Below are 27,682 nucleotides of genomic sequence, written 5' to 3'. Positions count from 1 at the left end.
GTGTTTTTAAATTTACAATGTGTAAGGTCCTAGTCACCAGTATATAGTGCTGTGAAAATGTACCTATAAGAATTTTCCTCCACAGTTTTCAGAATAAAATCTTAGCTGATGAATAAAGAAACTGTGATGAGTATATAACTCTGTATTAGATCTGGTAAAAAACAAACAAACAAACAAAAACAAACACTTTTTTCCCCTCAAGTTTTCATGAAAATTTCACTTTTGTTTTTCCTCAGAATTCCAAATTTCAATGAAAAAAATGATAAACATTTCATAACTGGATTTTTAAAAATCAGTTCCATAGCAAGTTGAAAAAAGAAATGAAGAATTTTGGTTAAAACATTTCATTTAATATTGAAATTTTGTATTCTATATTTAATAGTTAGAGCACATCAGGTACTTGTAAGTTAGCTGAAAGTATAAGTAACTATAAATGCGGAGAGGTGAACAAGTTAGTGAATGATTCTAAATCTGGTACATATAAAGGAAGTTCTGTTCAGAAATACAAACTCCATCAAATGGAGAGAGATCACAGTCAAGTGCTAACTCATTCACCCAGTCTAACTTACACACATTTTCTTTCCCATATAATAGGAATAGTTCACTTTTCTGGTGTATGCAACCATCTCTACTTTTTGAGGTAATGCTTATTAGTAAAATAAAGTGGGACAATCAATCTGCCAACTGAACAGGTTTTCTTATTAGAAAATCCATATCCCAGCTCTGGATTTTACATAATATTTTTTCCACCACCCACTTCCTACTACAGAAGGTCAGAGAAGAATCTGCCTTAATCCTGGAACTGGGCCAGGAATTATTGTTCTTCAGTGTATCTAGCACATGGTGGCAGACTTAGCTGCTAGTATCAGATGTTCTTCACTGGAGCTGATTCATGTTGTGTCTGTGAGTGCTATGGCTAATTTAGAATTGTTTTCCCTTGTATAACTGATAGCAGCATGGGTTCAAGCAACTAGAACATACCAGATAAGAGTCCATGTCAGTGACATTGGAGACATCAGTTTTTCCTTCCTTTTGGTAATTTAAAGCTTGGTTTTCATAAATGAAGGACTCTGGTGAAGATATCACAATATCACAAGAGTGGCATTTGTATAAATATACTTAAAAGGGACATTGCCAAGACAAAAAGTTATATATATAATATTATAATATCCTTATCTGTGTTACTACACTTAGATAACTTAAAAATGAAAAAAAATTACAAATTTGATGTACTTTTTACGATTGATGGTAGGTGTGTTGGGAGGGTTGTTTTTGTTTTTGTTTTGCTTTTGCATTCACTCATCCTTTGAGTTCATTCAGCTTAAATAGTGAACGTAGACGGAACTGTTTCTGGATTCATTTCTGGATCCTGTGCACAACTAGAACAATGCTGTTATATTTGGACAGCAAATTTTGCAGGAAAAAGTTTAAAGGGAAAAAAAGGTGTTTTCTTTTAAATGTGGAAAAAATCATGAAAACATTTCAAATAATATTAAGATTTGTAAAATTATTGTTTTTACAACAGTCAAATCTAGGTCTAAATGACCCAAGATTGTTTGCCTTTTAGAAGAATAAGCTCTTTATAATTTTCTTTTAAAAAGAAGTCAGACATTCAGCTCTGACTTGCAGATACTATATATCACTGTGAAATAAGGGCTCATGTAGGAAAGCAACACCTAGTAAAGTGACCAAAGTTAGATTTGAATCTGTGATCCAAATTACCATCAATTTATGACTATCCCTTTTGTGAAAGCACTGTTCACAGCTAATATGATGCAATATATTTTGCAAACACTGAAAATCAAAGCAAACGGTTAAAAAAAATCTGATTCCTAACAAGAGAGTAAATGTATCCACATAAGACTGTCTGATGTCATACCTGTTGCTGAGATTCCAGAGACATCTGTATCTGTCGCTGAGATATCCAGTGTCTTATTGTGAGGCAAGATGTAAAGATCATTTTTGAAAGCCACTAAAATATCTCCAGAACCATTCAGGAAACAAGCAGAGCTGAGAGTGTTATCAAGAAAAATGTCGGCCAGCAAATTCTTGTGAATATCCCAGAGTTTCACCATGTAGTCTGCACTGGAAAATAAAGGAATCAGAATTATCTTGTGAAATAGTCTTAACATAGATTTTAGTAATTCTCTGTTGGTGAAATTTTCCCTTGTACAGAGGGCTAGTATGAGTTCTATGCACCACTTAATCCCACTAAATCATGAAAATAGGATTTAAGTGGGACATAAGTGGTGCATAGATTACATGTGGATTTCTGCCTAGGGAAGAATTTTACCCTGTAGGATCAATGAGAACCCATAAGGAGAGGGATTAATCTGGGTTACCTCGTAATTTTATTCCAGTCACAAACAAGTAGATTTCTTTAACCAATAATAACCAAATTAACACTACAAAGCAAATACATTAGAGTTCAGGAAGGAGCAGCATTTTATCATAGGGACTTTCACACAGTGAAAGTTTACCTAATAAAGCACCTACAACATCAAAGGCCATGTAATAAATTAATGAGGAAATAAGCCCTTCCTCCAGAATTTCAACAGATTTTTTGAAAGGAAAAATTTCCTACAGAAGACTGAAGGCATCTGTATAATCATGCAATTATTGTGTCACAGGCAGCTGCCAGACAAACTCCTCCAACTATGCCCCATCTAGTAAACCTCATTCCTGTTCTGAAGAATTTACCTCTAAGAGAAAGAGGAGTGTTCAGTCTCCACATTCATTATCAGCCTTTGATGTCTCTTCTAAAATTGCCGAACACAGATTCCAATTAACTGCTAATTGTGAAGGAAGGTTTTATGTTGGCCAATAGGAGCTGAACTGAAACCCATCAATACTGGTGCAATTTCTTTATATTTTATTTCCTTTAAACAACAGCTTGGCTTGCAAATGGAATTTCCAATGACAATGTATATGTAATTATTCGGATGCTTCCCTGGACTGCTTTGATTATCTCTGAAATCCCACCCCCACATTGTTCCCATCCTCCTGCAGTTCTGCTTACACCAATATTTCCTAGATCCTTGCTAGATTGAAAGTGGGGATGAATTTGGTCCATTATGTCCATAAGTGGTATTCCCAGCATCTCTCCTGGGAGGGTCCTAATAGTGCATAATTTTACAGTGGTACCAATACCAAAGTGATGTTACCAAGCTTCAGTTTATTGTGTGGAAAACCTATTGCACCAGCTGTAAGAGTATGAAACATGTTATCAGCCAAATGATAGATTTTATATGTTTCATATGCATGTACTTGAGCTTCCATCCTGCACAAAACATCCTGATTACCATATAAATAAGGAGACGATGTTCAAAGCTTCACCTACCCACAGCTTAGAAAGAGAGAGAGAGTCTTGCAGGCATCCACTGCTACCACAGGGCCCTTGTGAGCATTTTCAGAATCATGAGTGATATCTGGTTCTTCATTTCCCACTTAGAGACAGAGAAAGCACAGGTATAATTTGGACATTCTCAATACCTGACTTTGAATTCCTCTCCCTTGACTGTATTGATGGCCACTTCACACGTCATTGGATAAGTAGTTTTCCCTAGATTTGCAATGGAGACTCAGATTTCACTTATAACCATGTCATCATGAGGAGTTAATGCTCTCTATACTGGTAATGTATAGGCAAACACAACATTTGCTAAGATTGCATTAATGTCAGGAGCGCCAGCAGCCTTTTTGGCACCCTAGGCAGCAGAAGGTCCTGCCCCCAAAATACCATCGATGACCACGGCGGCCGAACATCCGGCTGCCGCAGTCGCTGCCCCCCAAATGTTAACACCCTAATGGGTTGCACCGGCCCTGATTAATGTAAAAGACTAAACTCAATTAGTAGAATTCAATTTTTGAAATCAAAGGTATTTCCACTGTACAGACCTGCTCCTTGGATTGGGAGTTCTGCCACTATTCCTGTGCTAAATGCAACGTTGTTTAGACACAGATGTTGTTAGTACAGCTCTAGCAATTTTTCTGACCATTGTGATCATGGAGTTTTTTCTCAATCCAACAACCATGTTAGCAAATTTGTGCTATTAAGCCCACCTACATTACAGACTTTTACTGAGATTTTAACAAGATTGTAACACAGTTGACTCCATATTATCAGATGGTTAACACATAGAGTGAGATCCTGATCCCATCAAAGTCAATGGCAAAACTCCCATTGACTTCAACCAGGCCAGAATATCATTCATGATTCCTAAAATGAGCAGGTAAATTGTGTTTTGACCTCACTCATGAGCACAGCTGTAGCATAATTGTTGACCTGTAGCCAAGTTATAACATGGTACTGCTGCTATGTGAAGAGCACTGTGTAATTGCATCAGTGTAACCAGGTTTGTCAATCCTCCTAACATAACTCCAACTTCCTTCTACAGGAGGACATCAAAACAGTCATTATACGGCTGACAGTCTGGTACCTTTCACCATCATAAAATTCTCTAAATTATATTTATAAAATTATTAATATAAAAAGAAGATTGAATAGAGATAGTCCCATTACATGCAGAGGCCATTGCCAGCTCTACTCTCACAGCCTTCAATTTGCATAGTATTATTTATAACACCTTCAAAATAGACAATCCTTTGCCCCTGGCACCTGCAGCTGAAACAATATGGGAGAGCTACTCAGCCTTCCCAGAATGCACTGTTAAAATTGTGATTCCAGGCAGTGTGATGGGTGTGGGTGGGCCAACAGTGTGCCAGCACAACCTCATTGTTTTTTCTTATATCCTATTCCCATGTCCCAGCCTTTCATTTCTATGTTGCTTATTTAGATAAGCTCTTTGAGGCAAGGCCTTTACTTTCTTATGTCTATAAAGTTTTTAGCATGCTGTTATACAAATAACAGTAGATCCACAGACTACTGGACCACCAATACTACAATGACAGTCAGTCCAGGGGAGCAGTTACATGCTAAAGCCTTGGACATATCAATATAATGATGCCCTTGGAGATGTCCAAGCTTGGTTCAGGGACAGAGTTAAGTCTCATCTACACTAAAAATATAACTATGCTGTACTAGGATAGGGGAGAACAGGGTTCTAACGAGGTCCCGCAACACAGATGTAAGTGGAATGATGAAAGGCCCTACTCACCTACAAAGTCTGTCATGGTTTTGAATAGGACTAATGAACACAGTCCTCAGAAAAAGAATCCTGGTACAAACCAGTGAAGGAAACTATCAGAACCTTAGTAAGCAATAAACTGTTTAAATGTGTTTTTTGCTTGCATGATTTCAACTACAGCATGGGTAGGATAAAACAATTTTAGAGCCAATTAAAAAAACAGATAAGATAAAATTTAACTTTGTATCTCATGTATAATACGGATGTGATTCAGTAAGAAAAACGGAAGACTTCTACTAATCAAAGTGTGTGGGAGTGGCATTTACCTAGGCAGCAGGCCATTTATGTGCAGAAATCAGGTCAGACCTGGAAGAAACTCCATTTTGCCAATCATGTGGATGTTACTCAATGTTTCGAGAGAGCCCCAGGCTCAGCCCAGCCCTTGACGATGAGAAGACAATATAAATGTGAATGTGAAACTTTTATTAAACTATCAATGTTTACTTTATGAAAAGTGCATGTGCTCAGTTCTGATGAAACCACAGGACTGACAGTTCCCAGGACATCATGAGAATTGTAAACAAGGTCCAGGTCCCCTGGAGAAGGAGAAATTAGGGGCTAGTCTATACAGAGAGTTAGTGCACATCAAGCTAAGGTGTACATCTATGGCACTCTTGCCTGCCATACACTAACTGGCCACATAGACCTTGCTACTACATACTGTTTCAAGCAGCTGTAGATCAAAGCACACTATGGAACTTCTAGTGTGCAGTAGCACAGTAGTGTAGTTGAGGATAAACGCTGGTATAAAGTGAGTTTACGCACTTCTCGTCTGGGGATTATGGAGGTTAGCACAGTTAGTTTATCCACTTTTTTTTGTACCACTACACCACTGCGGTAGCCAGGCCCACATGAGAAACTTGCATCATGGGACACTGTACCTACTCCATGAGGCATTGCAAACCCTTCCCAAGGCACCTTGCAGCCAGTTGTGCAATGGCATAGCTACCCAGAGTGCACGGCTCTTTGTGTCAATGCAAGAACTGTCAGCATGGCTGCACTCTGCTGATACAAGGAGAACAGTGTGGACATGCAACAACCATTGAATTAACGCATTTTAATTAAAGCGGCATTACTTTTGTCAACAAAACTCTGTACTGTGGACATAGCCTCAGTGCTGGCAGGCTAGCGCTAGATTTACACCCTAGCTTGCCTCTCACTAACTCGCTGTATAGACAAGCCCTACCTCAGCTGCCATGAAAATCTGTTTTGTTAACCTTTTGGATTAGCGTTGCTATCAATTATTTACATATCAGGAGTTCTCATAGAGACTGTCTGGTTTTGGCCTCCATTTGATCTTCTCTTCATGCTGTTACCACAGCAACTAATACTTGAATGAAAATCTCTTAGCAAGCTAGTTCTTCAGATTGTCTCATCGAGTAGGGATACAATGGAAGTGGGGACTTGAAGCAGATCTGAGAACCACTTATCTACATCTTTCTTAAAGAAGGTTTCAGTGTTGTTGTTCTGTTTCTTCTTTTGACAAGATAAGCATCAGCACTTCACTTTTTTTTACTAAACAATACTCCCTAGGTCTATATCTCAGCAATTATCTTGTTGTTAAGCCTGCCGTGTAGACTAAATAGCTCTAAAAAGTTTGTTTTCTACATTACATTTCTAAATCACATACAATTTGAATATTTTGTTGTAAACATTACTCCAGTAAGTGATGGACTAGTGGCAAAATACCGTTGTGGAAACAAAAGATATTACAAACACAGATAGCTCTGAGCTGTGAAAATCAAATACTGACTTCCCCAAAGTTGAAGAGAGTTTCTATCCATCTTACAGAGCTTGACCCAAGTTGGGAAGTTGAATCAGGAACGAAGTTCTCCAAAGTCTGAGGAGATTCAGACATGGCGTTCCAATTCTTTACAAGATATTTCAGTACTGTGTAGGACTAGGTACAGGATCTAAGTATCAAGTTGTTTTGAGAAGGAAAAATATCTCAGTATTTGTAGCAGAGAATATTAAATAGGCTAATTAAGCATGTGGTCTCATTGCTGGTTGGCTGAACCGATGTGGGGTTTTAACTTTTGTCTAGGGCCCTAACCAAATTCACTGTCCATTTTGGTTAATTTTACAGTCATAGGATTTTTAAAATCATACATGTAATGATTTAGGGATCTGGGACAAAAATCTGTCTGGTGATTGGTCCTGCTTTGAGCAGGGGGTTGGACTAGATGATCTCCTGAGGTTCCTTCCAACCCTGATATTCTATGATTCTATGATTTCAGCTATTTAAATCTGAATTTTTAGGGCATTGTAATTGTAGGGGTCTTGACCCAAAAAGGAGTTGAGGCAGCAAGGTTATTATAAGGAGGGTTGTGGTACTGCAACCCTTAGTTCTGCGCTGCTGCTGGTGGCGGTGCTGCCTTCAGAGCTGCACAGCTGGAGAGAGGCAGCTGCCGGCCAGGAGCCCATTTTGAAGGCAGAGCTGCTGCCAGCAACAGCACAGAAGTAAGGATGGCATGGTATGGTATTGCCACCCTTACTTCTGTGCTGCTGCTGGCAGGGTGTTGCCTTCAGAGCTGGGTACCTGGCCAATAGCTGCTGCTCTCCAGCCACCCAGCTCTGAAGGCAGCACAAGAAGTAAGGGTTGTAATACCGCCACCCTACTAAAATAAGCTTGCAACTGTCCTGTAACTCTCTTTTGGGTCAGGACCCCCAATTTGAGAAACACTGGTCTCCCCTGTGAAATCTGTATAGTATAGGGTAAAAGCACACAAAACACCAGATTTCATGGTCCGTGATGCATTTTTCATGCCCATAAATTTGGTAGGGCCCTATCTATACAACATAATAAGACTGCGGGTGCTAAATTCTAGCTTTTTGTTTTTGCCTTGAACACTAGTGTTATTTTGCAGCTCTATTCAGGTTGGCTGCATGCCCCTACCAGAGCCACCTGCACAGATTAATTGTGCCAGGATCACGAGTAATTAGAGCAGAGTTAGTGACCGCAAGCAAATGAGGTGTGAAGGTGGTGGGGTCTGCACCACCATATGCCAACCACACCTTAGTCCCCTCAGCCAAACCTGGTTGTTTTGGCTGGGCCAGGATCACGGGGCCACAGCTGAGCCCCTGATTGTCTTTCTGGGGAACCATGAGCCACAGCTCAATATCCTGAATTTGGCCTATTGTAGTATAGTTTAGAACAGGGGTAGGCAACCTCTGGCACGGGTGCTGAAGGCAGCACGCGAGCTGATTTTCAGTGGCACTCACACTGCCCAGGTCCTGGCCACCAGTCCGAGCGGGCTCTGCATTTTAATTTAATTTTAAATGAAGCTTCTTAAACATTTTAAAAGCCTTATTTACTTTACATACAACAATTGTTTAGTTACATATTATGGACTTATAGAAAGAAACCTTCTAAAAACATTAAAATGTATTACTGGCACACGAAACCTTAAATTAGAGTGAATAAATGAATACTCAGCACACCACTTCTGAAAGGTTCCTGATCCCTGGTTTAGAATATTCTGTGTTATATGAGTTACATGAGCAAGAGAGAAGGGTGCTAATGGGTACTATCCAGACAGGTAGAGAGCATAGAACATGACCCCAAAAACGAAAACATGGACCAATATAGGTTTCAACAAAACTTTGCCCCCTTTGTAGAACTTGTATATGCTCTTTGGTACAAGAGCATGAATAAAACTAGGTGAAGCATTTGTGGCAAAAAAAAAAAAAAAAAATCTTATTTGATTACATAAGACCTTTTTTCTACTTTTGAATAATTCATGAACAAACTTCAATTTCTAAGAATTTTTTATTCAAAATTAGCTAATGACTGTTTTATGCAAATATATTTCACCTCAGGATTCTCCTCCCAACTCTTCACTGAGGCTTTTGCTTTGAGTATTTGCAATTCAAGCTGTGTGACTGGTCACCTAGCTCATGTGTTATTTTTTCTGCTCCCTTCCTGGATGACTGAACTTTTAAAAACAAGAATAGGGTTCAAATAAATTATGTAGGCTGTTCAATCAATGTCAAAATAACTACCCATAAACATTTCTGGGATGAATCTTTATTGTGAAAACTTTCATATACTTATAAGATAATTTTTTGCTTTCTTCAAATATTCCTGTGAATAACAAAAAAATCACCATTACAAATGCTGCAGAAAGTAACTTTAAAAGGGCCCAGGATGCTGAAGTGAATTGGAGGCTTTTATTTCAGTGACTGTTCAAAGATAATTTTTGCAGTACTGGACCTGCCTGAAGCACAAACACCACAGAGTGCACAAGGTCCAACTTCTGATTACACACACAAAGCCATGGTAGAGCTCCTGCTAGCTGGACATTCACCAGGCTGTTGTGTTTGAGGCCCACCTCAGTGGACCCAGTGTGCTCTTTAAGCCCCTTGACTGTGAACAGGGTCCAGGCATTGCCTCTGGCTGAGGTTTCTAGGAAGAGGCTGCTCAAGAGAATCTGCTATCATAGGCAAAATTTCAGTTTGCTGACATCCTCTTCATAAACTAGGGAGGCAGATTTGGCCTGGCCCCACCTCAGTCATGAGTGGTGGTGGGGCAGCCAGGTCAAAGTTGAGTGGCATTGCAACCTGGCATATGGGGTCACAACACAACTCAAATTTGGCTCATCTATCCCTCCATCATGAAAGGGGGTGGCTAAGCCAAACTGGAGTGAATGATATTGTGACCTGGCAAACTAGGTTATAACCCCACTTAAATTGAGTCCAGCCACCCCTCTACCATGATGGAAGGCTGGCTGGGACAAATCTGCCATCCTAGGCCGCTTCCCAGAAATCTGCTACCCTAGGCAGCTGTCTGTGTTTCTAGGCACTCTTGGGATGCAGATCCTCTGTCTAACATCCCCTCTTGGACTGTGGGGGCTCAGCTCTCAACGGCCTAGATGCTGGGACTAATGCAACCCCTGGGACTTCCCATAGCTTAAACACATCCCCTCTCAGAATTGCACCCTTGTGGGTGATCTGGGTTTACAATTTAACTCTTCAGGGTGGTGTGATAGTGAACCCAACAGACACACTGACTTTGCACAGAATTCTGAACAAAATTACTTCTTACTTAGCACAGATTGACAAAATAATAAAACACAACCATATGCATTTCCCCACCTCAGGTTCCTCATCCCTCTCTGGAGAGTTCTTTGGGCTTGGCAGGGTTCTCAGGGGTATCCAGGGTCCTTCTCTTGCAGCTCGTGGTTTCTCTTCAGAACCATGGAGCCTCTCTCTCTGTCTAGGTCAGCTAGCTTTCTCTGACCTTGGTTGATTCTCTCACTTAAAAGGGACACCCCTGCAACAAAGCAAGCTCCTCTCTTCTGCCCAAAGCATCCTGTTTCTTTCTCTGAGAGTCTCTTGCATTTATATGTTTCCCCTAACAAAACCTATTTTCTTTGTTCTGGTGCTGGAGATTTTCCACTAACCTCACTATTTAAGAGCTACGTATGATTATGATTATTAAAGTCTGAGTAAGATCTTCAGAGTTTGGCTCAAATTCTGAAAGAAGAGAATAGCAAAATCCTAATTCCACTCACTCTGTCAGGTGGAAAAATACTCCAAATAAATAGGAAAATATTATTAAGGAATAAATACAGCAAAAAACTGAGTAAAAATTAAACAAGTAGTTTAGGATATGACTCTTCACTTATAGTGATTCACTTAATAGAAGTATTACAAGTCCCATTATGAATAATACTATCAGATACCATCTCATGTTTATATCTTTTAATCAGCAATGAAACCATCACCCACAACTTCCAATCTGTGATGACAGAGAACTATTTATTGTTCCTTTGTTTTTTAATGAATCTTACCTGGCTTTTTCTCCAACAGATCCACTGGGCCTTCTTCAACATGAACATCAAAGACATTTACAGCTCCAGAATGCAGGCCAAGGAACAGTGAACTGTTCTGAAACTCCAAAAATCTAAAATTATTTTAATTGTTGGCATTTACAGGTTCCCTGCCCTCATTTACTAATGGGCTTGTTTTCAACTCTTAAATGAATATAAATATAGAGATATACCTATCTCATAGAACTGGAAGGGACCCTGAAAGGTCATTGAGTCCAGCCCTCTGCCTTCACTAGCAGGACCAAGTACTGATTTTTGCCCCAGATCCTTAAGTGGCCCCCATCAAGGACTGAACTCATGACCCTGGGTTTAGCACACCAATGTTCAAACCACTGACCTATCCCTCCCCCCTTCCAACTTGGTGATTGAAGACACATGCTGTACCAGGAACTGAGATGGTACAGGTCCACTCTTGTGTCATCTTCCACACTGGAGGCCTAAAAAGACTGCTACCCATGATACATACAATGCCCTACCAATTCTGATCTACCAAAATACCACCCTTCAAGACTCTCTTTATGATTCACCTCTTCTATGATGCCCCAAAGTATTGTTCATAACAGTGACTATTACCAGAGAAACCTTTTAATGTACCATCAAGACATGCACATACCAAAGCTGAAATATCACAGGATCTTATTGTAATATATGCAATTCCTCATCCTACTTCCCTTCCTACTTTTCACTAACCCCACTGATCACATCACATCTACATTTAGATCCTTCCCTAATTGGGGCAGGGGTCTCCCCTGTACTTTTGAAAAGCACTTAGGCACACTTTCAGGCCTTGTAGAAATAAACAGGAGACATGGGATTTGTTGTACAGAATCAGAGCAACAGTCTCTCTAGCTCAATAGCCAGCATCTACAGTGGCCAGTACCAGAAGCCTCGAAGGAGGTGCTAGAAACCTAGCAATAAGCAGTTAAATAATAAATAATAAAATAACAACAACAATCCCCTCAGTTATGTATTGTATATTTATACCCGCTGATAATCCACAGTTATTCTTGATACTCACAATCCTGGTGAAAACCATGGTTTCATTTGAGATATCAATCTGGTGAAGCAACTGCAGGGCAGGTAAACTCCAGATCTGCACCAATTTGTATTCCAATTCCTGGCACATATTTATCAGTTGATGGTGATCTATATCGTGTTTTAATTCAATTACCTGAAACAGTGATTGTTGGTCTTTAATAGGGGCTATTCCTTGGAAGACAAGTCTGGACAAGAGCCCTGCAGTGGGACTGGGATCCCATGGGTTCCCTCAGGACCAGCTGCCATAATAGCAGGAGTGGGTAAAATTTACTTTGTGGCAAGTGGGACTGGATGGCGGGGGGGGAAAACAGACTGATAATTTGCAGGAAAATACTAATTTTTTTTTAAATAAAGGTTTTAATATGTACGTGTAAACAAGAGATAGAAAGAGATTTGATGTCTATTATAACAGGCGCTAAAGTATTTTTTAAATGGTTTAAGCAAGATTTGTTTTATTCTTTTAGTGGTATAAATTATGTCTGAATTCCATTTACATATACAATACATATACATACCGTTTGTCTTTTTAGTAGCACGGGGGAAATTGGTATCTCTTCTGGGATTTGCGGATCAAAGGTTTTTGCGAGTGGGAGAGGGCTCTAGTCTGGACCATGTTACCATATAAAGTAAAGGAATGTTAATTTGCATTTGTTACTACTTCCCATCTCATCCCTTTGCTCTGCCAATGAACCCTGCCTCACTACTCCCCTTCTATCCTCCCTCATCTTCATTTCTGCCTCAGTCCCCTATTCCTGGAATTCTCTTCCTATCCTAATGCAAAAGGCCCAGCCTCCCTCTCTTTTTTTTAAATTGCTCCTCAAAACTTGTCAAGTATCAGAGGGGGTAGCCGTGTTAGTCTGGATCTGTGAAAGCACCAAAGAATCCTGTGGCACCTTATAGACTAACAGACATTTTGGAGCATGAGCTTTCGTGGGTGAATACTCACTTCATCTAATGCATGTGACTCAAAACTTGCTTTTCCCACAAAGACTACAAACACTAATTCCTCCTACCCACTATATATTCAATACATATCTACTTACACTGTAAGTTCCTAAAGCCTTTCTTCTGTGCCTTATACAGTGTTTGTCATTTCACATGCTGGCACTATTGGCCAGGTTGGGGTGACACATCGACAGCATTACTCTGCTATAATTACCGGTTAAGTATGCCAGCAGGGGACAAGGTATCTGCTTAAACCCTTCTTGACAAGGGAAAAACAGAGGGATGGAAGAATTAGTATAGAATTTGTGTACAGGACTCAATGACGCATCTAGAAATCCTAGCTGAAATGAGAACAATTTGTAATAATGACTCAGTTTGTGAGTGATATATTGAAGTGTATATAAGTAACGTAGCTTCCTTGAGAAGATTCCAAACTATGGAAAGCTCTTGAATTCCTTTCTATTTGAGAGTGAAGTTGCTCTGCCTTTGGAAATAGTGGACCAAATTCAGCACACTTACTTCACTGAGGTTAATGGAGCTACTTTGCATTTATACCAGTATTTCTGAGTCAGAATCTGGTAAATTATCTGTGCAAGAATAGCCAGAATTATTCCATAAGGCTCTGTATGTGGTAAGTTACATTTCTGAAGCAAGACAACTGATTGGTCTGTACATTCGGTACTAAGGACAGCCATAATACAAGAGAAGAGATAGTTTCTTACTTTGATATCTAGCCTTATCCAGCTATGTATGTTTTGTTATGAAACTCTTTTAATAAAAGAAAGGTTGTAAATTGAAAGTACACTTACAGGATCTTTATAGGCCTTCATCTCATAATATACTAGATTTTGTATTGATGTGTGCAGAAACAGGATTCTTCCATCCTGTTAAAAGAGAATTGCATTATACTCGCACAGATGAAAGAACAGACCATACTATCAAAGTAACACATTGCACATGTAAATCTGAAAAACTAGACCAAGGCCATGTTGGCAAAACTAATACAACTGGAAAAAACAGTGAACAGAAAACACTTCATTCTACATGCTCATTTCCTAATGACTGTTAACGTAATATAACCAATCTTTCACAAAGCAGCTTTTCAGTGGGTCACATCTTGTCAATCAGTGACATAACGCCTGCATGTAATGATCTTCCATTACTGAAGAACAGTCCACGGAATCTAAATTGTATCACACATCAGCAGTTGCAGACATTCCACCTATTCCCCTTCCACTCAGGAGCGTTGCCAGCCTTTTTGGCGCCCTAGGCAGCGGAAGGTCCTGCCCCCGAAATGCCACCCCCGACAGAGGTGGCAGAAGGTCCCACCCCCGAAATACTGTTGATGACTGCGGCGGTCGAAGATCCAGCCACTGCGGTCACCGCCCCCCAAATGTTAGTGCCGTCGCCTAATGGGTTGTGCCTGCCCTGCTTCCACTGTCCACCTTGCTTAGTAGATTTGTAAGAACACAATGCCATTTATAATCAATTCACATTTTTGGAAGTACATTTCACAAGGTTCCGTTTCGTTACTTAGGAAAAGAGATCTAGAGGAAGATGTAGAAGATTGCTCATATATATAAGAATGCTTCTGGTCAGGAGATACCGATTCCACAATTTTAACTGTTTTTTAAAAAGATGGTATCTCTGACTTCTGAGATATAGGAGATTTTGCATGCAGGTAGGTGGTTGAGATACTAAAAAATTAAAGCACATTCACTGGGAACCTTGAAAGCTGCCAAGTTAAAATCATCACTGGAGACTAAAAGAGAACAGGAACTCTCAATTAGGAAGTGTTTGTCACAAAGTCATTTGATGGGGCACACAGATTCTGTAATTTCCCTGGGTTATTAGTCTTTGACTACACTGGGAATCTGCCTCAATTCAAGTCATCGGTGGCTGGAATTGAAGCAAATTCCTGACGTAGACAAGTCCTTAGAAACAATAATAAAACTGGTTTAGGTCAGTGCTGCTGCTCCTGTTGCCTTTGGCCAGGCTGAAAGCTGACAAAAAGGCAGTTATTGGCCTTTGCCTGCACACTTACTGTGGAGTTGACCTGACAGGCACAAAGATAGTAATTTTAAATGGCCTAAAATTACTAATTGTATTTTATTAAATGGGTTAGAACAATTTTTGTTGAAAAATGAAGGCTACAGCGATAAAAATAACAAGCCCTATGACTTTGACATTTTACTATAAATTCATTCTTTCTGCTGTTTTTTCCTTACAATCAAGTTGATTTTTTTACAGCTTATGACCAGGAGACAGTAACAAGATTTCATATAATATTATTAATGTTAATCTTTGGGGGGGTTGCCATGGATACAAGCTGAACACATTATTTCAATGGAGTTAGGTGCCCAGATGTTTTGAAATCGTCTCTAGGTGCCTATCTCCATCTTTAGATGCCTAAATACCTTTGAAAATCTAGCCCTTGGTGATCATCAGTTTGTAAGAAGCGTATTCAATACTCACTGACCAAATGTTCAAACTTGGGTACCTACCTAATGATAGACTTCTAAATCCATATTAAATATTTAATGCCAAAGAAGCAGTTTTTCAGATCACTTGCAGATTCTACTGATTGCAAGGTCTTTTATTCGGCATATTACTCTGGGTTTGGATGGCATGACATAGTGTTTCCTGAGGGCCTTTATTACATCCTCTAATTTATACACTCACACCTGCTTTTTCATAAGCCATCCAGCTTCAGGAAAATTCCTCAAGCATGGAAACAGTTGGAACAGAGTATTCTCATATATATTTTCAGGATAGTTAATTTATTAAGCCTATAATCCACATGTAATGCGATGGACTGACCTGACCCAAAATTTAGGTACCTCCCTTCAGGCACTCAAATTTAATCACAATGTTTACATCAACTCTAAAGGTTCCTAGTGGGTTTTACATAATGAGCGCCTCTCCCTAATGGAGTAGCTTGCACACTTCATTGTATCTTCAGGTAATTGTCAAGTCAGTTAATTTTAATATCTGCATATCTCTGATTAATCAGAAATACTTGTTGTGCTTTTTACCTGCATACCAAGAATCAGAAATTCTTGGGTATCTGCATACACCAGCCCTTCATCTATCCAGTAGCATATTGGGGAGGACAGGCTGCAAAGACATTTGCATCTCACTGGATCTTTTACACTCTCCTTTCGAGTATGTTGAAAATATTCATTCTTCTGTACACAACTAGGAAAACAATGCATTAGCACAAAGAGAGTTTGTGAAAGATGTTTGCAGGTGGTCAAACCCACACATTAGAAGGTAACTAATGATTTGTTTAATGACCTTCAACTGAGCAGCAGATCACACCAACCCTATTTTTTTTTAAATATAGAGACATACAATATTTTTAGAAATCTTTATATATACACATGCTCTAGAGCAGGGGTCGGCAACCTTTCAGAAGTGGTGTGCTGAGTCTTCATTTATTCACTCTAATTTAAGGTTTTGCTGGCCAGTAATACATTTTAACGTTTTTAGAAGGTCTCTTTCTATAAGTCTATAATATATAACTAAACTATTGTTGTATGTAAAGTAAATAAGGTTTTTAAAATGTTTAAGAAGCTTCATTTAAAGTTTAAATTAAAATGCAGAGCCCCCTGGACCAGTGGCCAGGACCTGGGCAGTGTGAGTGCCACTGAAAATCCGCTCGCGTGCTCCCTTTGTCATGCATGCCATGGGTTGCCCACGCCTGCTCTAGAGACTGCATGCTCAACTACTGCATTCTGGGCATCTAATTTGCCGTTTATGCATGACGTAACAAGGACGAGCACCCTTTAGGTCACTTGGCATTCCTAGGTCCACAATGGACATTGTCAGCTTCCTCGTGGCAATATTTAGTACGAGGAGTCTCAATTCCCTTTGTTCTCGACTTGGTGCAGAAACTGCAAATTCACTCCTGACCAACCTCCTCTGCAATCAGAATCCATTACCCTCTGAGGTGGGCTGAGAGCAATTAGCCCCAATTTAACAATCCCTGCTACATACATTTCAGGCCATCTTATAAAAAGGCAAATTTTATTTTTTAAGTTCACATATTTTTAAATAAATTATTAGCATATTATTAAGACCCAGGAAAACAATTTAGTAAAAAAGTTAGCTAGTAGTTAAACTCAGCCACACCTTAGACAGACATTGCTAAGTGGGCATTAAGCTGAAGTTACAATATATGGCAATATTAGCTATGGCAAGGCAGAAAAAGTATTTTAGCTATTCCACAGCTCAGTGGTGCTCTCAGTTCAGTGTTGCAGGAGTGTATGTATACAAAGTGGAAGCCCTTTATTTAGTCATAAATTTCAAGTTATTTCTGTGGCATATATTATAGTAGTATGTATTCTCTTTAGAAATGCTCTTCTATCCTTTGAAGGAGAGATGAAAGTTCTAGTCAGCCAACATACCATCTTGGGGTGATAGCACTAGTGTGACAATAATACAATTATTTTTTCCTATTCGATAGCCCATTTATTAAGTTAACTTTCAGTTCTAAACATAAAAACTCTTTTATATTGGCCTGTGTCAAAGTCCCATTTCCTTCCCAGTTTACATAGGTACTGGATGTACATTTAATTATGAAAAGAGATTCCTCCTGCTGAATTGCATGGATTACATGTTTCTGTATTAAAAACAAATCTAGGGTTGGTGTGATCTGATGCTAAATTGAAGGCTGTTAAAAAATTAATATTCCTAACACTGTGATGAATATAAACAATTAGTGTGGACCTGACCACATATGAACATCCTGTACAAACTCTTGCTTTCTATCACTGGTGCCTAATTCAGACAATAACAGCTGAAATGTAGCATCACAGTATTTTTTAAACTGACACCATAGTTGAAGAGGCTCATTTGTGCTTTATGGCAGATGTTGTATCTAGAAATATGAGGAAAGTATATTAATGTACAATAAAATGCCATTGCCTAGTACCGGCAAACAAATAATTTACAGAACATTTGGCTCAAGTCATTCAGAAATTGTATTATATGACACTTATCCATTTATTAGATTTACTATCTTTCTAGATTTGGTGTGTATTCAAGACAGACTCATTTGACAACATTATATTTTATTACTTTCAGTGTTACAATGAAAACTGGTCAAAAAGTGGAATTTCTGTCCTGTGCGAAATTCTAATCTTTTGAAATTTGTTGCATTCCAAATTGGAACAAAAATTTGAAATGCCCCCAAAAATGTATTTGGAAACATTGAAAGATTTCATTCTGTTAAAGTATAAAATAATATTAAACATTAAATATAATATATATGATATATATTATTAAATATAAATATACATATAAATCAATAATAAAATTGAAAACAATTCATTTAAATATGGTAAAAATGTTAAGTCAAAACAATTCATTTAAACAGTTTTCCACCAAAAATGTGGCCAAAATCAATATTCCCACAAAAAGTTTCCATTTCAACAAAACTCCATTTTCAGACGGAAAACTGTTCCACTGAAAATTTTTCAATTAGTTCTAGTGATAACTGATATCTCATATTGCAAAAAGCCTTTGCAAATAATGATTTAAAAATTCAGCACTAGCAACCTGACTCTCTTGAGAGTATTTCTAACTAAAGTAGCAGTTTACTTACTGAGGAAAAGAAAATAGGAATAATAATAGTCAATGCTACTTAATGGCACATATCCGGCATTAGTTTAGGTGAGTCCCATGTAAGGCAACGTATAATGTAACTACTAACATGAATAAAGCCAGCTGAAGTTAAATTCGGGCTCTTCTTTCTCTTTAATAATCCCAAGATGTGCAGTTTCCTTACTGAACCAAGGCTAATTCCTCTGTCAGTGCCCTGATCATTTCCTGCCTTAACTCCTGTAACTTTTTCTTCTCTGGGTTTCACTGTCTCTCATTGGCTCCAATCTGTCCAAAATGTCACTGTCAAACCAACCTTCCTCTCCTGCCATTGTGACCACTTCATCTCCCTCCCTCAATTCTTCCACTGACTTCCCATCTCTTACCACTACAAATTCAAATTCCTCGGCCTTACCTTGAAGGCCCCACTTATCATCTTACTCCCTCCTTTATTACTGCTCTCACTTTCCCTAGCTCCATCCCACTCCCTATGCTCATCCCAATCTTTTCACTTTATTCCTCAGCTACTCTCTTTTTCCCCATTCTTGTTTTTGTACTTTCTTACAGACTACTCCATTCTCTTTCCTTGTTCTTATCCACCAGACAACATCTCTTGTCACCATAATAATTTTCTTCTGAACTGTGTGTCATTTTATTTTGAGTGTAAGCTACATGGGGCAGGAAGCATGTATTATCTACCTTTGTAAATTGGTGACACTATCTAATTTTTAAAAATTCATTAATATACAACTAGTTCAGAAAATAAAGAATGGATCAGAAAAACGTTTTCTGCTGCTAAAGCAACAGAAGCCCATTGGCAAATTAAGGAAACTCACGAGGCTAAGGGATGTTTTCTGTTTAAGTGCTGGTGTATTTCTTCAATTGTCCACACTGCTGCCCTACATGCAGGATCAGTTCTGAAATAAAAAGTACCCCAGTGTGAAAATTTTAATGGGAGAATACATCTGGAGTGTGAATGCTCTTATGAGTTAATTGCAACAGTAACATATCTTTATTCCAGTGAAATGATTGAAAAGCCAATATTCTGGAATTGTAAATGAGCAATGAAGAAGATGAAAGTGAATGAGAGAAACCAGTGTAATGTACTTGTTTCCCATAAATCTTTGAATATGTCTTGTGGGTCAAAAAGTTGGGCTGAGATCCAGAGCAAACCTAGTTATAAATATTGAAGTCCTCTCTCAGTTTGTACGGATGTAAAACTCTCTTTGGAGCCAAAGGAAGCTTTGTGTTAGTAATACATCTGGTCAGAAAATATCACAAAGGTTGAAATTTCAATGAAAAATTGGTATTTCCTATTTTCCCACCATTTCTACTGAGGAAGATCTGAGGATCTGGTCCACAGAAGTTAGAAACTATGACTCCAGTGTATAAATGGGATCTTAAATTCTTTCCTGAACTGGTACTAGAGTTAATCTAATCCACCTCTTGTCAATGCAGGATTGTTCCCTATATGTGGGTGTATACAATTGGAGGCTTTACCTCCCCAAAATGTAGGGACTGCATTAATGAAGGAAACACTTAGTCTGGAACAGTAGCTACATCTTCTTCCTTCCCCCCTCCACCCCATAATAAAAGTTGTCTACACCCCTGTAGTACATTCTTTAGAACTCTGCATAAATATCTCAAAATTTAAATGGCCCTGCTACAAGGAAGTTTCTCCTCCTTAATTTCCTTTTATTATTCCTAGTGACCCCTCCCTTATGCCCAGCACCAGATCCAGGCACCAGCTCAGCAAACAGGTGCTTAGGGTGGCCAAGCGGAAGGGGTGGCACGTTGGGCTCTTCCGCAGCGGGTCCCTCGGCCCCTCTTGGAGGGAAGGACCTGCCGCTGAAGAAGAAAGCGGTGCGGTGGAGCTGCTGTCGAAGTACTGCTGATCGCAGCTTCCCCCCCCCCCCGCCGCCACTTGGAGTGGCAAAAAGCCAGGAGCCTGCCCTGCTTATGCCACCCTAAATAATTCCTCTTCTTCCTTGGTGTTTGTATACTACAATTGTCAACATTTATCACTGTTAATAGTTTGGGAAATCATGTGATTTGGCTAGTATAACATGGATGGTGACAATACCTAACCCATACATCGCTCTTTATATTTTCAAAGCAATACACCTGGGTTTGTCAGCCATCCCAGAATGGTCCCTGGCGTCTCAAGTAATCTGCAAATGGGAAGATTATTAGGTGATGTTTTCAGAGCCCAGGAAGAAAATTTGCTATTGCTACACTGGAACAATCTCTGAGTATTAGTTATTTAATAGGGTTGTTGATTAATCATAGCTAACTCATGCTCGTTAAAAAAAATGCATTAATTAAATTTGTGACTGAACTTCTTGGGGGAGAATTGTATGTCTCCTGCTCTGTTTTACCCACATTCTGCCATATATTTCATGTTATAGCAATCTCAAATGATGACCCAGCTCATGTTGTTCATTTAAAGAACATTTTCACTGCAAATTTGACAAAATGCCAAGAAGATTCCAATGTGAAAGATAGCTACAGCACTCAGCCCAAGACATAAGAATCTGAAGTGCCTTCCAAAATCTGAGAGGGACAAGGTATGGAGCCTGCTTTCAGAAGTCTTAAAAGAGCAACACTCTCATGAGGAAACTACAGAACCCAAACCACCACCACAAAAAAAAAAAAAAAAAAAATCAACCTTCTGCTGGTGGCATCTGACTCAGATGATCAAAATGAACATGCATCAGTTTGCACTGCTTTAGATCATTGTCAAGCAGAACCCATCATCAGCACGGATGCATATCCTCTGGAATGGTGGCTGAAGCATCAAGGGACATATGAATCTTTAGCACATCTGGCATGTAAATATCTTGTGATGCTGGCTACAACAATGCCATGCAAATGTCTGTCCTCACTTTCAGGTGACATTATAAACAAAAACAGGCAGCATTATCTTCTGCAAATGTAAACAAACACACTTGCCTGAGAGACTGGCTGAACAAGAAGTAGGCCTGATTGGATTTATAGGCTCTAAAGTTTTACATTGCTTTATTTTTGAATGCAGTTTTTTTTGTACATAATTCTACATTTGTAAGTTTGACTTTCATGATAAAGAGATTGCACTACAGTACTTGTATTGGGTGAACTGAAAAATATTATTTCCTTTGTTTTTTACAGTACAAATATTTGTAATAAAAAATAAAGTGAGCACTATGCATTTTGTATTCTGTGTTGTAATTCAAATCATTATATTTGAAAATGTAGAAAACATTTAAATAAATGGTATTCTATTATTGTTGAACAGTGCGATTAATCACGATTAATTTTTTTAATTGCTTGACAGCCCTAGTATTTAATATGTACATTACAGTAGAGCTCAGATGCTCTAATCGGGATCAGAACCCTCACTAATGATAGGTGCTCTACAAACACACATGACTATATAGTTCCTCACCTCTCCATTTCAGAGCTTTAGGGACCCTGCATCTCCTCCCACCCCAAACACTTTATGCATTTGTGCATCTTCAGACCTTCACAACATGACTACTAGCCTACTGGTAGATGAGAAATGACAGGAAACAACATGAAACTCTCCATCCCCACAGAACACCTGAAATTTTAAATTGTATTTTGTAAGGGCCATTTCAGGGGAAATTTAGACTAAACCTGGAGGAGAACTAGGTGTAAGAGGAAGCTGTGGGTTAATGCACTGTTTTCATTTCTGGAGATACAGGTTAAATCCTGGTGTAAATCACCAAAGAAATATGTTTGATGAGATGATCTCATCCTATAGTGGATGTTTTCCCACAGCACAATCCCCTCCCACCACAAGTCTAGTCTGAGTATCACTCAAGATAGGTTCAGGAATGGAGTGACAGTACATAGGTCACAACTGAAATAGACAGACAGATGACTAAGCAGAGCTGTTTGTGTGTCAGGGATAGGAACAGAGTAAGGAGAGCTGCAGGTCACAGCATTCTCAAAGTTTTAAAACAGCACACCAAGGAAGTAAAATAAAACAAAAAAGGCACAAAAAATGCAAGGCTGGGTAAAACCCCACAAACCCTATTTAGGCTGATGTGTTGTCTTGAGCTCCACTCTCAGGGAGGTGATGGCCTCTTGCCATGCCTGGTCGACATGGAATCCATGTCCTATGCCTTGAACACTCATTCCAGCACAGAAAAGAAAAATGACACAAATTATATATTGATGCACAAAGTCATCGACCTGCTACGTAACAGGACGCAAGTCTAGATCTGCACCATTTTGTGTGCAATCCCATTGATTCAAAAATAAAACCCAAACTCCCTTATAGGAGTTTTCATTCTACTGGAATCATTCTAGAAGCTGAAGCCTTCCTGAGTGACTCAGCCAACTTAATTTCTCTGTGCCTCAGTTCCCCATCTATAAAATGGCAATATTAAACTTCCTTCCCACCCCGCTCCTTTGTCTGTTTTCTCTATTTCAATTGTAAACTCTTCAGGGCATTGACTGACAAACTACATATGTACAGAACCTAGCACAACGGGGTGCTAAGTGCCACTGAGGCCTCTAGCTGCCACAGTAAATACAAACAATAAATAAGAAAAAGTATCTTATACTGAATGCTACTGAAGGGGAAATGTCATGATGCCCAAAAGTATCAGACCTATTCTGTGTATGTAGTTCTTGGTTTTAAATATTATGGAAATACAGCTTTTAAAATGCAGAGACTGATTGCACAACGGGACACCCTGTATCTCTATAATCAGTAGTACGCAACACCTAGTCACTGAGCTGTGGGGACAGCTGCAAAACAACAAGCCATCTCCCACTCACCTATCACAAAGTTAGAGAAAGGAGCAGAATAGTCAGGTTTGGCCAAGTGTGCTAGAATCTCATGCGTAAGCAAATCTATATCTGTGATGAGGAACAATGATTAATGTCTGTATCTCTGTCCCTGCTCATCTATTAAATCAGGATAATGTGCCGGTTCTTACCGAACATACAGTGCTATGAATTGCAAAATTAACATGTCATTTATTCACATAAATCTATGATGGGACTCCTTTATAGGCTCTGGATTTCATAACCTCTAGCAGCAAAGGAATTATTATAAAAACTCTCCTACTGATGCTGAAAATGCAGGGAGGGAGAATAACTCTAATTCATCTATTGCCCACATGAAGCACTGTCCCACCATTGTTTGTTAGAAGAAAAGTACTTAAATGCTTTCAGCTACATGGATGATTTATAGGTAGAGGTTTGTACTGTACATTTTAAGTGCAGTTCTGAAAGAAGAATTGTTCCTTGTTTGTATTCAATATTATACATAAAACGTTATTTTTGTCACTAAAATGAGTAATACCTTTTGCTCAAATCAGCAGTGCGGAGCCAACACAGCCATGAGCTGGATTCTATATCTCATGAACCATCAATAGAATTATTAATTGTGTTTCAAGTGCAAGGCCATATTCTGCCTGCACAATCTTTATTACCAGCAATGAGTACAAGCCCTAAGGAACTGAGCTAGACTTTCAGACCAAAGATCATGCTTGCAGGCCCAACTTTTTATTTGGAAACTGAAGAGATTTAATAGAGGCACTGAGGGTACATCTACTTTGCAGTCATGGGATATGACTGCAGTATGTTTAGGCACACCTGAGTTAGCTTTAATATAATTAGCTCAGGTACCAATAGCAGCGAAGCCATGGCAGCCTGGGCTTCTGCATAAGCTATGTGATGCTGTATGGATTCCAGGGGACACTTGAGGATATTATGAATATTAATATTGTAAAATTGCAATGAGTTGTGGCAGACATGCCATGTGAGATATCTGCAAAAATGTTATAGTTTGCCAAATATTATAATCTCATTTATGTGTTTGTATCACATTGGTATATTGGGTTATAGATACATATTTATGTCCATATTACAAAACTTGTGCTATGCTTCTGGGTGACACCCCCAAACAGTTTGGCATCAGATCTGCCTAGCCTGCTTGATAGCCCATTAAGGACCATCAGCCATACAACTGATGCACTGAGAGATGACAGAGGATACAGAAAAGGCTTCCAAGCTATGTGGTGGGCAGCTTGTGTGCGAAACAAAGGAAGCACAGGTCGTGTGGCAAAAGACTATACAAGGCAGCTGCATCTTCTCCATTTTGTCTTCAGCCCTGCTTCTTACCTCTGGAGGAACTTTGCTACAAACCGAAGCTTTGAATAAAGGACTGAATGACCCATCCAAACCGTGGACGTATTCCAGAGGGACTTTCACGCCAGCAAACCACCAGTACAGCTAGGAACCTAATATGTGGACTTTGAAGTTTTTGTATGTATGTGACTGTGTTACCACTTAACATTTCTCTTCTTGTTCTCTTTTTCCCTTGATCATAAACCTTTAGTTTTAGACACTAAAGGATTGGCTGGCAGCGTGGTATTTTGGGCAAGATCCAAACCTATACAGATCTGGTGATGTGGCTGACCCTTTGGGGCAGAAGAACATTTTGTATATGTGAGCAGAGTTTAAAATAACTGTACTGGACATAGGTGCTGATTGGGAGCCAGAGACTGGAATGCAGTAAAGGGGGCTGTGTGATTTCTTTTTTTGCTTCTTGATAACAGGGAACAGTTTGTGACTGTTTGGGAGGCTTAACTTCAGTGTTACCCACCAGTCCTGGGAGTATCTGCTCTCCCTTTTGCAGACTGCTCTGACCTTGGCATATCTAGTGAGGGCTGCCCCAGGCACCCCGGGTCACAAGCTATACCTGGGTAATCACTTGAGTGGCTAGCTAGCACTGAAGTCCATGCTGTCATAACATCACTGCTATTGGTACCTGAAAACTAGCTCATGTATGTCTACACGTGCTGCACTCACACCTCTGACTGCAGCATAGACATACCATGAGAGACACTAAACATGTACCCAATTATTTATAAAATCCCTTTCCAGAGTAGAATCACACTTTCATAATATTTTGTTCTTATTTCATCTAAGGGTCTCAAGCATAAAACAGTTAGAGACAATAAGGACCAAGTTCTACCAGCTTTCAGATATACACTAGCACGTTTGTCTTGAGGCAAATGCATCAGCACTTGTTTTGTTCTTTTCTTACCTCCTATGCTGTTTTTACTCTTCCCCTCATTTTATCCTTAATTTTCCACTCCACTGTCCAGTATGTACATTAGACTCTCACTTCTAGGTGAGAAAGGGACAATACTCTGTCAAAATTAGTTAAGCCCCCAGGGCCTTATCACTTTCTTCTTGTTATTCCTTGACCCCGGCTGCCTGTCTTTCATTAGAGTATTAGGACTTGGCTACACTTGCGAGTTACAGCGCAATAAAGGAGCCCCGGGTGCACTAGCTCACACCCCATCCACACTGGCCAGGCATGTAGAGCGCTCTGACTCCGTGGCTACAGTGCTGCTGGTACTCCACCTTGGTGAGAGGAATAACATTTGCTGTGACCCCGCTGGAGTGCACCTCACTCCTCCCATTTAAAAAACACATTGCAGTCACTTGCATGCTGGGATAGCTGCCTATAATGTACCACTCCTAATGCTGCTGCAAGTGCCGCAAATGTGACCACGCCAGTGCACTTGAAACTGTCAGTGTGGACAGATGGCAGCGCTTTCCCTACTGCACTCTACGAAGGCTGGTTTCACTCAAAGCACTCTGCAAGTGTAGCCATGCCCTCTGTCAAGGGCAGCCTACTTAACAAGTATTTAGGACAGCTACTGGGTATCCTCAATCACCAATTAAAACTGTGACAAATTCCTTAAACTGGTCCTAGCTAGCAGGGAAATTACCTTGGTGACTGTTTTTTTTTAAAAAAGTTTAATTTGTCTTCTTTTATTATGCACCCAATGTTTATAGTTAAAAACCTCCAGACTGTATATACATTGTAATTACAAGATACCAACAATAAACTTAGCATCATAGGCTTCTTTTGGTCCTGACTGTCATTGTTATTAAAGATCACATTGCACTTGTTCTCAAGAATAGGATTGTTAACCTTGGTGTCCTAACCACATTCTGGCTAAGGTTCTACTGACCTAAATTCCCTTCAGAATTTCAGCTGAATATATTATCCTTCTTCATTTCCTGCCTTAAATTACCACACAATGTTGTTTTTGAGGTTATATGGTTCTGCTCTTCACCTTAGATCAGGGGTTCTCAAATGGGGGGTCGGGACCCCTCAGGGGTCACGAGATTACTACATGGGGGGTTGCAAACTGTTAGGCTCCACCCCAAACCCCGCTTTGCTTCCAGCATTTATAATGGTATTAAATATATTTAAAAAGTGTTTTTAATTTATCGGGGGGGGGTCTCACTCAGAGGCTTGCTATGTGAAAGGGGTCACCAGCACAAAAGTTTGAGAACCACTGCCTTAGACGGTAGATGTTTGTGTGTTTTTAAGCTTATAAAACCCTTTGCATCTTTCATGCCCAAAGATCCCAATAGAAATGTCAGATTGTTATAATTTATCGTGTAGAAGACCAGTAAATTTGTTTTCAGTTGAGAAGGTCCATTCCTTAAAACACTCCACTTCATCACAAAATCAGAAACCTGGTCTCCTGTATGCTTCAAAATGCCTGCATGCCAGTTGTTCAGCTCACCCAACTGGCAGGGATACAAATTTCCAAAGTATTAATCCACACTGATCATTGGGCATTAAGGGCGGATAAACCCATAAATCGCTTGGCTGATATTTTAACTGAAATTTTGCAGCTTGCTGAGCACATTGTTGGAAGCAATGATTTCCTGGCCAGAGTTAAGATGCCACAACAATAGTCCTCAGAGCTGAAAGGGGAACGGGGGCTTAATGTGGTGGGGAAAGAAAGCACAAACAACAGCTCCATTCTATATTATGATAATAAGTCAGGCCTACAGTTTCTGCCTTAAGTGTGGTCTCTTCCACGTTCTGCTCATTGGAGATTTAAAGTAGACAATGGATTTGTCTGTCTCTGTCTCTAGGGTTTGCCTGGCCTCAGATTATTATGATCTGCTATTCAGTCAGCTCCAGCGTGGAACAAAGTAAAAAGTAGCAGAAAAGTAATCACTTTATTAATTAAAATTATATAGGAAACAAAATTTATGAAGACTTTTATTAATTGAAATCCATAGGCTATCTGGTCATGCTGCCTGTTGTGTCCCTTCAAATGA

General features: G+C 39.4%; 1 protein-coding gene across 1 annotated transcript in view; it reads right to left on the bottom strand.

The window, feature by feature from the left end:
- The window catches only part of LOC116827097 (uncharacterized), a 56,622-nt gene that overhangs the window by 7,921 nt on the left and 21,019 nt on the right, over positions 1-27,682 (bottom strand). Inside the window, exons 12-19 of the mRNA XM_075073325.1 lie at positions 19,402-19,482; positions 15,997-16,159; positions 13,771-13,845; positions 11,997-12,149; positions 10,940-11,036; positions 3,341-3,446; positions 1,880-2,085; positions 982-1,070 (exon numbers count right to left, since the gene is read on the bottom strand). Of these exons, the coding sequence (XP_074929426.1) occupies positions 982-1,070; positions 1,880-2,085; positions 3,341-3,446; positions 10,940-11,036; positions 11,997-12,149; positions 13,771-13,845; positions 15,997-16,159; positions 19,402-19,482 (970 nt within the window). The remainder of the gene's footprint in view (positions 1-981; positions 1,071-1,879; positions 2,086-3,340; positions 3,447-10,939; positions 11,037-11,996; positions 12,150-13,770; positions 13,846-15,996; positions 16,160-19,401; positions 19,483-27,682) is intronic.

The sequence above is a fragment of the Chelonoidis abingdonii genome, chromosome 17 (assembly GCF_003597395.2).
Source record: "Chelonoidis abingdonii isolate Lonesome George chromosome 17, CheloAbing_2.0, whole genome shotgun sequence".
In the NCBI taxonomy this organism is placed as follows: domain Eukaryota; kingdom Metazoa; phylum Chordata; order Testudines; family Testudinidae; genus Chelonoidis; species Chelonoidis abingdonii.
The sequence above is the reverse complement of the archived record's forward strand: the minus strand, read 5'-3'. Positions and strand labels throughout refer to the sequence as shown.